Source organism: Astatotilapia calliptera, chromosome 16, assembly GCF_964374335.1.
Source record: "Astatotilapia calliptera chromosome 16, fAstCal68.1, whole genome shotgun sequence".
Lineage (NCBI taxonomy): Eukaryota > Metazoa > Chordata > Actinopteri > Cichliformes > Cichlidae > Astatotilapia > Astatotilapia calliptera.
Window position 1 is genome coordinate 30,977,947 of NC_137437.1, and position 15,749 is coordinate 30,993,695.

A 15,749-nucleotide genomic window follows, 5' to 3' on the forward strand; every position below is an offset into this window, starting at 1 on the left:
TATTTCCTTCCGGATTTTCATTAATCATTTTTCCAAGATCTTGTATTGATGATGGCAGAATCACTAAAGTACTCTCCAGCATATCCCAAAGATTCTCAGTGGTTTAAGATCTGGATTCTGTAGTGGTCAATCCATCTGCGAAAATGATGTCTCATACTCCCTGAACCACTCATTAATTTCCTTAAGCCTACACAGCTCTTTGGTCCTACTCCCTTGAGTACTTTGGGGGTGGAATGCTCTGACTTCACAGAACATTTACCTGATTGCTGATCATGATCTTTTCCAGCCACATTTCTTCATTGGAGATGACGGTTCACCACTGTCCTCTAAGGTTTTGTTTTGTTTGTTGTTGGGTTGTTGTTTTTTAACACATTGGACAATACTTAGCTTATTTGACTCTTATACTTAGCATTTGACCCTTTTGAAACTGAGTAACATTATTTCCACAACCACAAGATCTGTCCCCAGATGAGGTTGGTTAAGAAAACAGAAGCTACTGGCTCCAGTTAGGGTTGTAACTGTAACTGTTGCTGTACTAATTTTCCTATTTGCTTAGTCAAGTGGCTTTTTGTTGGCCAGGTAAAATAAGACCATTATGCAGTAAGTATGTAGTAATAAGGGTTGCTGAACTTGTGACTGACCAGGACAATAAGAATAAGACTTCAAAGTGCTGGAGAGGTCATATAAATCTTCTCAACACAGCAAGCCTTGACTCCGCTTATGTCATGGTCCCCGTGCCTGCTCGGCTGGCCCTGTGTGGCTACATGTTATGTTTTGTCTTTTCTCTCTCTCCTCTCTCTCTGCTCGCTGCCTGGGCGGAGCTCATTGTGAGCTCCCGGCCTCCACCACCTGTAGGCAATCACCTGTGGCTCCTCACCTTGTTTGCTCCCGCTACTTAAGGCAGTGACTGAGAGCACCTCGCCGCTGGACTATTGAATAACGCTCGTCAGTGCTACTTTAGCCTCAGCCAGTTTTGAGCTCTGTCCGTGAAAGTTCCGTGCTAACCCTTGTTCTCTGTATGCAGATTTCTCGTGTTTGGTTTGGAGACTCTGGACGCTTTTCCCGACCCCGCTCTGCACCCCTGGGAACCCTGGCCCCCTTCTCCTTCACCTGTATATAGTGCACCTGGAGTGTGTAAATAAACCTGTTTTTCTGAGATTTCAGTCTGCGCCGAGTCCTCCCTGCTCCTCCGTGACAGCTTAAACGTCTAAGGTTCGCTGTACCTGAAATTTGTTCCCATGTTGAGTTTATTTTAAAGATTGAGATGAGCAGTCACTATGTGGGAAACATCTATGTGCAAACTAATGATACAACAATAAAATCTGCAAATATTTACTTTGAATTTAAGCAGAAAAAAGTAATTACTTGATTTAAATTTACTTTATAAATTTAAATACTGCACAGCTATGATGAAGCTCAGGGTTCCACCTGAGGATGGCTGCTCTTTAACAAATGGTTTAAACTTTAAAACTGTGACTCTGTTTTTGACCACTGTGTGACGTATACAGAGTGATTAATGCTGTTTTTGTGTTGGTAATAATTAATTAGTTTTCAATAATGAATGAGGTTATTTAAATGCGCGCACCCCTCTCTTTTTGGGGATGCTCGTATGAATCCTGCTGCTTTAGGTCAGTGGTTTTCAAACCTGTTCTGGCATGCCCCATACCCCACAATTTTTTACAACCCTCAACATTTTTATCTGAATAAGTATATTATGTAAATAAAGGTAAACATAGCATTAGCATACTCTTAATTCCAATTAGTTTCATTTTGTATTTTCCCCTGGTTCTACATCCCACAGTTTGAGAACCACTGCTTTAGGCAAAGGTGCAAATATGTGATACCTTTTAAAGACTTCTCAAATAGCTGCAAGCAACAAACACAACTTCAGATCCTCGGGATTCTCAGCAGTAATGTCCTGACCGAATACTCCTGATGTTTCATGTATGAAAACCTCTTAGCTAGTTTAGGCCTCTAAATGAAACAAAGTAAAAAAATGAGACACAAAGATGGATGCAGCCACTGTGATGTGACCAGTTGGACTGCATATGACCCAGTGTATATTTCTTTTTGGCTTTAATTTTACTGTAACTTACAAATTAAAAACATTTTGTATTCAGTATGACTTAAAAGTAGCCACTGAGGCCATACTGTCATCAGGAAATCGTTTTTTACTGAGGTCATAGATCAGAGGTCAGAAACCTGTGGCTATTTTGCCCATGTCCAGTGCCTCCCTCTGGGTTTGATAAAAAATTAATCTGTATATGGAAATAAATATAATAAACACAATGTGATTGCTTTCACTACCAACAGATCTTTTTACTTAAAACAAATCTGATTTTCCTTCACTTCACAAATGTTCTCTTTGGTGGTTAATAAAAAAAATAACTAAATTTTTATTATCCTAGTTCTATAATGTTATAAATTCAACATGAATGTGGCATTATTGTTATGAAAATGCAAAGTTAAAAAACCAAATAGTCATACAAAGTAACTGCAGACTTGTTTTAATTATTTATACCTATTCATAATGTTGATATGCTCATTTATGGCTCAGCTCCCTTTTGATAATAAATATTGCTGACCCCTGTCATAGATCAGGGGAACAGAGGGCCATTTTTCATACACTTCAATACAGTGTGACTTCTTTTTCCAGTCAGCCATTAAAAATAATGCCGCTTTGAGGCACGTTCTGCCCTTTTCGGACCTATTTAGTCTATCCTGAAACCTCAATTCCTCGTTGAAATTTGCATTTTTGTGCCATTGCCTCCTCTCTGTGTCTGCCTCGCTGCCTAACGATATCAGAAACAGTTGTGTTTGTTTCAGGAAGGGACCACTTCACCCAATTTGTTTATGTAGTTCTCACTGTTTCGGCCACGCCTCTGTGTTTTGTGCTCTGTAATGTTTACAGGAAAATGTTGGCACTAAAATGTGGAAAAATTGTGAGTGACAGTTCAGAGGGTGCAGTGTGTTTATCACTATAAATAAAAAGCTGTTTTTGTTGGTAATTATCTTACTGTCACAGTGATTTGGAAAAAAGGAGGACAGCACCAGCTCAGCTTTCTAGGCTGCTCCAAAAAATATCCCAAATCTAATCCAGTTGACTGTGAGATGCAGTTAAAAGCCTGCTAAACAATAAAAAAATTAATTAAATACACTGACTCTACTCACTGACTTTACTGAAATGTTGTCAACTGTGTATATACAGGGATACACAGACAGAAACATATACTTTAAGTTAATCAATGTTTTTGTTATAGTGCATATAAAATCATCACAGAGGTATTAGAGCTAAGATGAGGCTGTTCTCCTTGGGATAAAGTCAGACATGGCTGGACATTCATCTCAGGAGTCGGCAGGTAGCTGCATAGATGACTAGATAAATTTAGAAAATAAGTTTTAGGATACACACAAGCCAATTTCATAAATGTCCTTGATAAAATAGCCATTTAGACTGTAATGGAGCAGTACGATGACTGATGCGCGCACGAGAACAGACAAGAATACAGATCAAGGAAGGCTTACACTTCAGCACGCATACCTCTGCAGACGCCTGGGTGAAGCATGTGATGGTGGCAGGTAACCCAGATGCTACACAGAAAGCAGAATGATGTTATAGTTTGTTAAATGGAAATATTCAGTGTCTTTTGCATATTTGAGACACGCAAATGATAAGAATTTAAATATGTATTTATGTTCTTCTGTGGTGAGCTGAATCTAACCTTTAAGCGAAAAGGCTGTATATGTCAATGAACATTTCTGAATTCATTTCACCTGCTTTGGTGCAAATCAAAGTGACAACAGGTGCACTCGAGAGGCAACGAGATGACCCCAGAAAAGGAGCAACACCTGGAAAACTGCTCCTGTGGGTTCTTCTCCAGCCCTGAGACAGAGACTTAATGCCCAAAGTGATGATGAAATCAGTCCGATTGACAGACGTGAGTTGGGTAGTATAATTTATTTAACTGAGTAATAGCACTGGGACATTTGTGTTTTTGACACTGAAAAAGGAAACAGTATTGGGATGATGTTCTTGTGTAAAAGACAGTTTTAAGATGCTAAAAGTACCGTGTAAAGGTTTCTTAGTTCAGTTAGGAACACTTTAGTCTAAAGTCACGTTAATTTATTTGTCACAATGAATTGAATTGTTCAAGTTCAAAGATTAGTTGCATAGTTACATTTATTCCAATATAAAAATGTATCTAAGATATGTACATACCTACACATTACAGAGTAAACAAATGAAATAATTAGGAGCCAGATTTAATCCTGAGTCGGCACAATTAAAGTTTCACAGTTTCTCATGTTTACGGCACAAAAACCAAAAGATTTCCCAACTTAACTCAGATTGTGAACTCCCTCTCTGTAATCGAGCTGGGTCGTGAACTCAGTTACTGCATTTTGCCAAACTACTCCAGGTCTAAACCGACTCCCCGTCAGGTCTAAGCATCAGTGAGGTTAGGAACTCTAACAGTAGACTAACACTGAATGTGTTAGTCTACTGTTAGAGTTCACCATTAAATATAAATGTAGAAACAGTCTAGAGTTAGTACAACCAAGTTTAAAAAAAAAAAATTCTAAAAAAAAAGTCACACAAATGTTCTGATTCAACACTGCAGCAGAATTCACCTGTAAGTGCTTTATATTTAATTCAGCTGCTGGCCTTTCACTCATCTTAAACATCGATTGACTAATTAACTTACACCTCTGGTATAAAAACTACGGACGGAACCACAGGGCACTTCACCCTTTGGTTTTTAAAATCCTTTTATCCTCTTTTCTGACGCTAATAATGATTATTATTTATTATTTATAAAATGCACTTAATGTTTTACTCAGTATGACCAAAAACTAGGTCATAAAGCCAGCAAAATATTATAGTCGCCCCCTGCTGGCCATTGAAAAGAATGCAGGTTTTTGTGTCGACTTCGCTTTTCAGGCTTCAAAGCTGGGCCCATCAAGTGTTACACCAAAGTCCAGCTATTCCAGATTAGCCAGAGACTGTGAGGTGTTGGCAAGTTAATATTAACCCCATTAGAACCCCAACATCATTGCATCAAAACACTTTTTCTAAGTTACTAATTCTAACCACTAGATTTCTATTTTTAATTTTTATTATAGATTCCAACTTTGACTACTCCCTGATTTGGGACCTCCCGCCCTTCTTGAACATAAAAGGAAAGCCTGACATGGATACAGCAGCATTAAGCGCCAGATGCAACATCAATTGAACCATATAAGGGATTAAAAAGCAGAGCTAGGCTTGTTGTGGTTTGCAAAGCAGCTTGCAGCTACTGTGCTAAAGCTAAGTACCCTAAATACTATTTCAGATTAATAGTTGATTGTGACCTTGCACTGACATCATGGCCTACCATAGCTAACAGTAGGGTTAATCAATGTTAAAATCCATTGCTATTTTACTGCATTTGCTCTTCTTGAAGGTTGGTGATCATAATGTGACTTTCAGTTTCATCTGTGGGCCAAAATATTGATAAAAAATCCCCTCTCTGGAATGCAGAACACAGACTACAGTCCTTAAACCCTCCAGTCTGTACCTTTAATTTTAACTGAAGCTCTGGGGTATTTAAGATTCTATATTATATTTTAACATTATCACTGGAGGTAAATGTCCTTTCGAGACACCCTGTGCTATGTTTTTTGTGTACTCAATAAACACAGCACAGGGTGTCTGCTCACTGAATACTTGTTACTGCATCCATGGATAAAGCAGTTTCTCCCACTGACTCGCACAACAGGCTATATTTCCGACTCTGATGGTACATTTCTATTCTTGAGCTCCAAGATTTGCTCTTCAGTCCCTATGATGGACGTCTGAGTATCCGTGCCCAGTCCCGAGTCATCTTGCGACTGAATTGTCGTAAAGGATGAAGGTGTTTCCTCTTTGGCGACGGTGGTGCGACTCGACCTATTTCGACGCAGTGACTTCAGCAGCAGGGGGCGTTGAAGGGATTGCATGGGGGCAGCCCTGAACTGCACGGTGGACTGATTTTTATGCACGATGGTAAGGTGACACCGCAGAACCTGCATGAATACGTCCCTGAACTGCCGCGAGGACAGGTTGTAGAGGAAAGGGTTGAGGACAGAGCTGAGGTAGAAGAAGGTGTCGGCCACGGGGTGGAGGATGACGTAGCTCCGGAAGTAGGTAATGGTCCAGTTGGATTTGGGCATAGCGGCCATCATAAGACGGCGAATCTGGTTGGGAAGCCAGCATACCATCAAGGATCCAACAATGAGAACTAAAGAAAAACACAAAAAGAATAAATATAAGAGAAGTGATGACTTTTTTAAAACTCTCGTGTCTGTCAATATCATATAATAATTTTAAAAAGACAGGAAACAAGACAAAACATTTAATATGCTACATGTTTGTTAAAAAGAAAATATGTTTAATCAAACTTACTCAAAGGAAGGGTGACGAGCTAAAACACCACCTTTATTCTTTAAAAAGCTATGTTCTTGATATTTTACTTTATTCATAACAGTTTTTCACCTTTATTCCCAAAAAAGTATTTCAACTTTACCCTTGAAATGTAATACCGGTATAATGTTGATAATGATAAGAAAATGAAATATCGCAATAGAATATGGGGGGAAAGCGCACGTGCAGTGCCTTTTGTTTTTATACGCACATGGAGGAAAAAGCGTGCCGGCGACGGGGAATGAGAAGGGCGAAAGTGGATCGTTGAATGAAACGGATGAACCAGAATTGGTTTGTAAAAATGCTGCAACTTCAGTGGTGTGGAACTGGTTTAGCTTTCGTCCGTCAGATACACAACAAAGCACTATTTTTGGTAGAGCATGCTAGCGGGCCATCGTTATTACCGTGTTTTTCGAAAATATGGCACACTTAAAATCAATCCTTTGATTTTTCTGAAAATCAACAGTGCCCTTTATAATCCTGTGTGCCTTATGTGTGAATTCTGGTTGTGTTTACTGACCTCGAAACAATTTTATGTACACGGCGCGCGAAAATCTGTCAAATGTTTTAGTACGACTTTGCTAAGCTACGAAGCCGCACGGCTTGATGGGTTGTCGGAGCATTACGGCTATCGTAGGCAGGAGCCTCGCAGAGTGATACGTACTGTGTTTTAACATAATATTACCGTATTGTGTGTGTATAACCTCTTTTTAAGTTTTGTGGATATTATACATGGTTATGCTGAGGATATGTCAGCCAGTTTCCACTGGAAATGCCACTGTCAGCAAGGAATTTGCATTTGCACTGTTAAATTTTTATATAGCTTTAATGCACATTTAAAAAAAACAGCTGCTTGTTTAAGTGAAAATACATTGATGGGTTTGTTTGTTTGGTTTTTTTGCACTAATAAAGTTGTGGAATTGTAAAGTATTTTGTCTAGTGTCAATTATATCGTCAGTTATATCGTTATCGCAAATTTTCAAATGTATATCGTGATAAATATTTTTGGTCATATCGCCCTGCTCTACTTGAAATGCAATCCCAATTCCAAAAGAGCTGGTAAATGGTAAATAATAAATTCATAATTTATTCACAGCGTAACACCAATCAAAACTGAGAAAATTTAGCTGATGTTTTATCTATGCATTGCAGTTACATTAATAATTAAAATTTAATTATACATATTAGTACATTTGTGTCAATTTATTTTAGAGGACAACTTTAATTATTCGTTATGTAGATTGGTTAAACAATTTATTTTTATATATTTATTAGTGCTGTCAAAATTATCGCGTTAATTGTTAAGATCAACGCGAAATGTTTAATGCATTAAAAAAATTTAACGCTGATTTTGTTTTTTTATTAATTTCCTGTAATCTAAGACCTTTAAATTCATGAGCACCTCTGGAGGAGGGGGCAACAGTGTGCTATGCTGGCGTTTGGCCTGACAGAAATGATTAGAAGAAGAAGAAGAAGTGACACCATGCTACTATCTAGCTAACACTAGCTAACACACGCAAGCATGGACGAGGGCGGACTTTTGGGTGGAAAGTTTCTCTTTAAGAAGTTGCCTGATGGCTTGTTGGACAAAACGAGAGTAAGATGCACAATTTGCAACGCTGAATTCAAGTACCACAGAAGCAGTTCATCACTGGCGTATCACCTGAGAGCAAAACACCCAACTGAATCCACCTCTACGGGACCTCGCCAGTCTACGCTTCAGGAGTATGGTGCTTGTGGACGAATAACAAAAAATGTGAGAGAAAAGGTAACCAATTCCTTGGTTGTTTGGATAGCTAAAAACTGCCGACCAGTTAGCATAGTAGAAGATGATGGACTGAGAGAAGTCATTCGTGCTGCATCAGGAGATGAGTGTTACAATCTGCCCTCGAGAGGAACCATTGTGTCGAGACTGCACACTTTGTATGGGGACCAGAGGGCTCAGCAGTCCAGCAAGCTTGTGCAAGTAAGGAATGTCGCTCTCACCGGAGACCACTGGACTTCGGTGAACAACGATAATTACTTAAAATATAAAGAATAAAAAAATGTAATTGGAGCCAGGCTATTAATAAAGTAATTGAGATTAATCGCAATTAATAACAGAAAATTGTGAGATTAGTTAGTTAATTTTTTTTAATCTATTGACAGCACTAATATTTATTTAAGTTTAGAAATCTATAAAAAAAATTGCTTGACACTACAAATTATATTATTTATTATGCAAACTTTTTTACAGCAAATACAATAAACTTAAATATTTCATATTATATATAATAAAAAATGAGCAAACAAACAAAACAAAAAAAACCAACTGATTCCAGTTTTGACTTTTTTTCCCGCTACACCAGCGCTGATGTGGAGGTCTGAGCGGTGACACCTATTCAGTCTGACGTTACTAGCCGTGTCTGGACCTAAACTCCGCTGCAGGTCCATATATCAAATGATCGCTATGGCATTACTGAGAGTTGAAAAACTGTCTAAAGTCTTTCATCTTTAATAAAATGATCAGCATTCTGCTCTACCAGGTGTAACAATTGAGTTTAACATCCAGGCATCCATGAAAACGGAATTTATGACATTTAACGGAGTTAGAAGTTAGCAGGGAGTTAGCAAACTAGCTTCTATCTAAATACAATATAGCATGTCCTGACTGCGGGGTTTTGGAAACAAATTAAAACGTACAGCTCTGCTATCACTTCCAGCATAAATGAAGACAGAAAACTAAACAGCAGTGACGTTTGTAGGGTTACTGAAGTTGGGCTAGCTGGTATATAATGATGTGCTACGTGACTGCTAGCGACACAGCTATGTTATCATAATATAAACAAGCTAACTTTTTTCCCACTTGATAAAAGTTAACGTGAGTGTTCTCGGTGGTCAGGAACAAATGTAATCGCATGGCAGGATGCTGTAAAAGGACCAAACTTCAGGAGAACAACTGAGATAATCCATCCACAATACGAGGTTAGTCATTCATATACTGCTGCATGGGCTGGGCTGTAGTTACATCCTAAGGTTTTAAAAACTGAGCTTAAATAAATTAGCGGTAATAAAAGCCGAGGGAGGTCAACAGTGATCACTGACTGTTTTAGGAGCTTTTTGAGATTAAATAGAAGAAAATACATAACATTAAACATGTTAACAACACAAAAGCCATATTAAACGCAGACTACTTTAGACCCGGAAGTAGGATTCGTCACGTCATCACTTAACAATCAGATTGTTCAGGATGATGACAAACAGTCGCAAATTTGTTCACCAACCTTGTCGGTAGTAAAATATTATCTGAACCAGTGTTAGTTTGTCTTTATCTTGCGAGCTGGTTGTTTACATTAACACAGAATTATTTGACTCTATTTCTAAAGCTATAAGCTTCACATCATTTGGATCTTAATGGCTCAACCTACATTTTCATGCACTGTTACGTGCCAAGAGATGTGGCTTTGCTTTTGTGTTCTATTTATCTTTCAGGTGTCAAGCCTCCACCTATTGGCCAGTTCGAAGTTGATTGGCATGTGTCTATTGGCTGGTCTGGGCCCAGTTGGCCAATCACACGCCAAGGATCACTACAAATGAGCAGCTCCCTGGCCAGCTGGTGGTTGCTGGCTTCTGCTATGACAAACATTTGCGAACAGGTGTCTTTATATTATGTGTGGTGGGAAGCTGGGCAGGTAAGCTGGGGTACCCTATACACTGATTGCAGGTGTTAAACTGTTAGACACACTAGGGTATGTGGTTGATGCCACTTTTGTATGTTTTCACTGACCTTTTGTCGAGCAGCTAGGTAGGCCTTTTGTTTTGCATTTTTGTTTTAGTTAGGCCCTGGGAGCTCTCGACCTCTTTTTGTTTTATTACTTTCTTTGATTTGGTTCAACCGCCCAGTCCTCCTCCTCCACCTTTTTTCTTATAGATTCCACTAAATCCTGCCTAATTCTTAACTGTCCTGTTGTCATCCTCCTCCATTGATTGTGGTTGTCCGGTGTTGCTGTCTCCTTCCTGCCTTTGCCACCACCATGGTGGGGGGGACGTAACATGCACAAATCAATCCACAGACCTAATGGGAGGTTTCCTGTTTTAAGTTACAATCCATTCACATGGCAGCAATACAATGACATTTAATAAATGTAAAAATATACAGAGAGCACATTTAAGTGAAATATCTGAATATACCACTGCAATTACTCACACTTCATCATTCATGTCTGAGTCATGCCCTGAACTCTCTGAAAGGACAAACACACCCTCGGTCTCTCTTCTGCTGTTTATCCGTCTCCCTACAGTGTTTTTAATGGGGATTAAGCTTCAACCAAACAGCCTTTCTGCATTCACAAAATTATCTGATGTGAGACAAATGCTTCCTGCTGAGGAGCACAAACATAAACACATTCATGTATAACACCATGTCCAAAGACGCTGGGTGGGGGAATCATCCATCCTGATATTATTAAGAGATGAAAAGGGAGAATAAAAAAACTGAAAAATCAGTCTGTGTTTCTCACATGCAGACTAAGTACACTCATTAGTGTTTGTTTATAAAGGTTCAGGTTCAGTTTAATGCTAATCTCAAGTGTCAGTGAGCTTTGATCCCTTGCAGCCTGTCTTAAGGTTTGCCAGTGATGTTAGAGACTTTATAAAGAGATGTCAATAGTTCAAAATAAAGACATCAAGGGCATTGCCTCAGAAAACCTGACAGAAATTTGGGAATTCTGGCAGCCTGAAATGCATTTTAATGGGCCTTTTGGGCTGAAGTTCCTCTGTTTTATATCCCATCTTATCTTAGACTAAAAACATGAGCGCCTGAAGCATGTGTCGTGTTTTGTTTTGTTTTTAAAAAAAAGCTGCATTAACTTATCTGTCACATTTACAAGCCAAAAAAGTGAAAGTGAATATATGTTGTTTGTTGTTTTTATAGCCTAGCCTCAATGTATGGCAATGTCAGTCTTACAGACGCCAAGGTTTAATGGACCAAATCGACAAACTAAAAGTAGTATGAAAAGACATTTTACTTCACTAAAACTTTACTTTTTTTTAAACAACAGTAACTAAAATTGCATTTTGAACTCAGAAAAGTACATTTTAATTTCAAAATGACCAAATTGGTTATTGCAACCAGCTTAGGGAGGCCCCGATGGGTGGGTCAGCCCCTTTCAAATCATGTTTATGTTTTAACATCTATAATGAACTTCTGAAAAACATGCCCATATTTTAATAATTAACACAATTAACAGAACAAAATAATCAACACAAACTGGAAATGTTTGTGTTGCATTTTTCGGTTGGGGCACACACTTCAGTTTCACTACAGCGCAGCGAACAGCTGGACAGAGTTTGTTACTTCCATTCAAACTATGACCGCAGTAATATGCTAGCGACCAAAGCTAGGGGAATGCACATTTTTCCCTAGTGACAGATGCTGACCAGGGGATCATTTAGCCATCAACCTCTCACAGCAGCTCCAGGAGTATTCACTTTTCCCTTGCAACCGGTGGTTGGTCATTGACTAGTTTTGAGGCCATGACCACCATGTTTATCAGGTCGTTAAGCAGTGATCGTCTGTCAAGAACATGGGTGCATGCTAACACTGAAGTACCTATAACTGATGCTCTACGAGGCTCATTCGTAGACATAAAATGTCCACATATATATATTTACCTTCAACCTGGAATGAAACTTTACCTTCTTTGGATGTGTTTCTCTTTGTCCTTCTTACAGCTGTTACAGAGTTTTTTAAAAATAACTGACAGGGAGCTGTGGTCAGATCCCTGCTAAGCTGAATGACTGAACTGAACTTTTCGGTTGTGGCTGCTGTTGGCGATTTTATCCTGTGTTTTAAAAAATGCAGCTTGCTAATCAAATATATCCAAATATGGTCACTTCTACCTTCTACAAAAACGTTAAGGCTTCAAAATACAGAATCCAGATGTCCGCCTTTAATAAACAGTTTGCTGTCTGTTTTTGCTGACCCCATCAGATGCATGTGTCTTATTTTCCAGACACAGACACTAATTTTTCATGACGCCCTGCAGCTTCATGTCGGGTCTCGCCATGTACAAACACAGCTTCGCTGCAGGACCTGAGGCTGGTCCACCTGCCTGCTGATGTGACTTGGAGTTTGCTCTCTGTTAGGAAGGATCAACCCCAGAGCCACGCATGCTGTTGCCTAGCAGGGTCACTGGTCTCATAAAAAACAGGTTTGTTTGTGGGCAGGCTTTTAAACAACGCAAACAAGAGGTGATGAAGAAATCTGAGTGGAAAGCAGCACTCTGCATCATGTTTGTCGTCAGCCAAACACTTTGTGGTCTGCAGGGATTCCTCTCAGAACAATCATCAAGTTTGAAGAAAACAAGCTACAGACAGCATCAGCCCCCAAGTTAAATTCTTTTAATGCTTTAAGATAAAAGGAGGCAAAAGAGAGAAAACACTCACATGTATGGTATTGTTCATTAAGGCCAGCTGTACCGTGACCAGTCTGAATCAATACCAAGAGATGTCACCGGTAATAACTCTAGTTCTGATCACTTTCAAAGAGGAATTCAAATCAAGGTTTGTGAAGACAGTAAAGACAGAGGGTTCATCTGAGTGAAAGTACAAAGAGGAAGAAAGTGAGATGAAGACAAGTCAGACGAAAGGAACACTGCTGGAATACAAAAATAAATGAGCAGGCAGAGGTGACGGACACAGATAAAAACAACTTTAGAGATTCATGTTGCTCTGAGTCATTTCTCCTTGACACTTTGGTAGATAATTAGACCCTCTCGGGTAATTTAAAGTGTCTTTTTATTAAAAATATCTGGAAATATATTCTCTTTATGACCTTCTCCAGATTCCAAAAACAATTTGGTCAGCTGGCCAAAGCAATTTATTTAATAAGTGACAACACTGTCATCTTCACCTTCAGAGCGCACTGAGAAAAGGGTTTGCAGTCAAGTGTGAAGGGAGGCAGAAAGAGAATTCAAGTCTGATTTTATGGTATTATGTTAAAAAAATGGTGGATTAATCTAGTTGAAGCTGGACCTTGAGAACCGAAGGAGCATCCAATTGATTAATGGGTTGATGAGGTCATAACAGTAACTGCAGGTGTTGTACTAGAAAGCTGAAGTCAAAAGTGGGGGTTTACCAATGATCTATGTTTCAACTCTCAGTCCCTGAGGGTTTGGGCTCTGGGATTTCTGGATTTGATCCCTAGTTTTGTTCCGCAGATTTACTCTCTGAATTTGGTCCCTGTGATTTCTGGGTTTAGTCTTTGGTTTTGAGCCATGCGTTTGGTCCCTGCAGTCTATAGGCTTGGTCTCTAAGGTTGGTCCCTGTGGTCTCTGGGTTTGAGCCCTGCGTGTGATCTCTGGTTTTGACTTTTTATTGAGTTCAAGTCCAGAAACAAACCAAAGTTCTTGCTAAATCCAGCTAGACCATCAATAGGAGCACTAGCAATAAGCAGATGATCAGAAGATTAAAATGAATGACAAAAGCACAAGAAAGGAAATACTTTGTCAGGTTTGCAAGATAATCAGAGATTTTCAGGTTGAATATTTTTTGAAGATGATTTTCAAATGTCAGTGAACAAAAAAGGAGAGTTATAATTGATGACAGTCTACTGCAAAAAATGAAGGCTTGTGTGCTGCAAATCTCCAGATCCTCCTAGTGTGGGAGGATGATGCATTTTTGAGCTCTGGCATTTCAAAAGTCTGCAGAGGGGAGGAACTGTCATTAAAGGCTGAAGATCTGATCTAATGTTGAATCCTGACATGTTTTTATTTTCAGATATTAAAACAACTTTCTAATGGAAAACTGAAAAACTCATATTTGCAGCACCCACCTCCCTGTGTTGTCTCAAAAAGAACAACATCTAACTAACTGTAGGCAGCACAGAGAAGATCAGAGACGCCACTGTGTACTTTCACAATGAAACAGTTGAATAAACAACAATTCTCCAATTCAGTTTCATTTATTTAGCTTCTCCTATTTCTTCTTTTGCTGGAAGACAGTGTGATTTCACAGCGTTGATAAAGAATTTAACTTGACTTTGACAGATACGGTTAAAGACAGCAGTTACCTGATGCTTAAAAAGTCCACGGTTGTATGTCAGGTCTGAGACTAGAACTAGAGATGAAACAAGGATCCAGGCTTATTGTAAAGCAGGGAGTCGTGTCTGTCAGCAGTCATGGATTTTTACATTTTTCAGCACTTTGTGTTATTTTTCTGTTCAGTGTGAGACTCCTTCCTTTTATAAGTCAGTCTGAAACTCAGAGGAAAAATGTTGCCCATCCCAGCCATAAACTGATGATTTCCACCAATCTGACATTTGTTTTGGATGAAAAATGCAATTTCATTCAGGACTAACGGTTAAAGCACATAAAACCATACACATTTATAAATCTAAGCAGCTGGATGTGGATGCACTCCAAGTGTGTTCATGTTGGAGACTTGCAGTGCCGGTTCTCCTGCCAGGAACTGCCCGGGGCCACGAACCCTGTGGGGCTCCCAAAGCCTCAGGTTCAAATCTCTAGGATTGTCAGTCTGGCTTTTAATTGCTTGTTTCTTTTGGCACTTTATAACCAAACCTAGCAGGTTTGGGGTTGTTTTTTTTTTGACTGAATATTACCAATACTGCTGAGGATTGACTGTTTCAGCTCTAACTGGGATAAGTGCACACATTTCTCATAATATGCGTCTCCAGTGGGTCCTTCCAGTCCTGCTCCACTAACAGTGGGACATCATAGCTTTAAAAAAATGCCACTTTCCTACACTTAAATTGATGAAGACCTGCCATCCTTTATCCCACCAGCCTTATAAATGATCCTAACTGTTCAAATGAAGGCACTATAGATATCACACACTCCACTGATTCAATTTCAGTAAAACCTGGAGGGATGATACATCGAGGCAAATTTTTTTTGTACTTTAAAACCTGCAAAGTTCATATTTCCAATATGTTGCATTAAAAATGTAACGATGCAGCAGGTTACGGATTGGATGCATCATCGAATCCTGGCAGCAGATCATGAAGTGGCCGTATCTCTCTTTCTTTAAAGGTGTTTTTTCCCCCTATAGATCTACCTATCACATCGGCTCGCTGATCACAGCCGAGACGTTCACCTGGCAATATGCCCCTGAGTCAGAACAGATCAGTAATGTCTCTACAGAGGAGTTAGGATGCAGCTGAACATGTGATTGCATGAGCCTTCCTTCATGTCATTGATAAATCTTTATTGTTTTAATGTCACTCTCTTCACGCTGAATGCACCTTCCTCAAAAGCTCCAATCTCAGCTGATGCACTCATCAGTGATGTTCCCGAACTTGTTGACATTAAAC

General features: G+C 39.2%; 1 protein-coding gene and 1 long non-coding RNA gene across 2 annotated transcripts in view; one reads left to right on the forward strand and one right to left on the reverse strand.

The window, feature by feature from the left end:
• The first annotated feature begins 112 nt into the window (after positions 1–112).
• LOC113007767 (uncharacterized) lies at positions 113–1,158 on the forward strand. Its single transcript, XR_003269941.2, has 2 exons — positions 113–945; positions 1,025–1,158. It is a non-coding gene; the product is annotated as an uncharacterized LOC113007767 (long non-coding RNA).
• Positions 1,159–5,575: 4,417 nt separating this feature from the next.
• gpr39 (G protein-coupled receptor 39) overlaps positions 5,576–15,749 on the reverse strand; it is a 39,057-nt gene continuing 28,883 nt past the window's right edge. Inside the window, exon 2 of the mRNA XM_026144679.2 lies at positions 5,576–6,257. Within this exon, the coding sequence (XP_026000464.2) occupies positions 5,758–6,257 (500 nt within the window). The 3' untranslated portion in view covers positions 5,576–5,757. The remainder of the gene's footprint in view (positions 6,258–15,749) is intronic.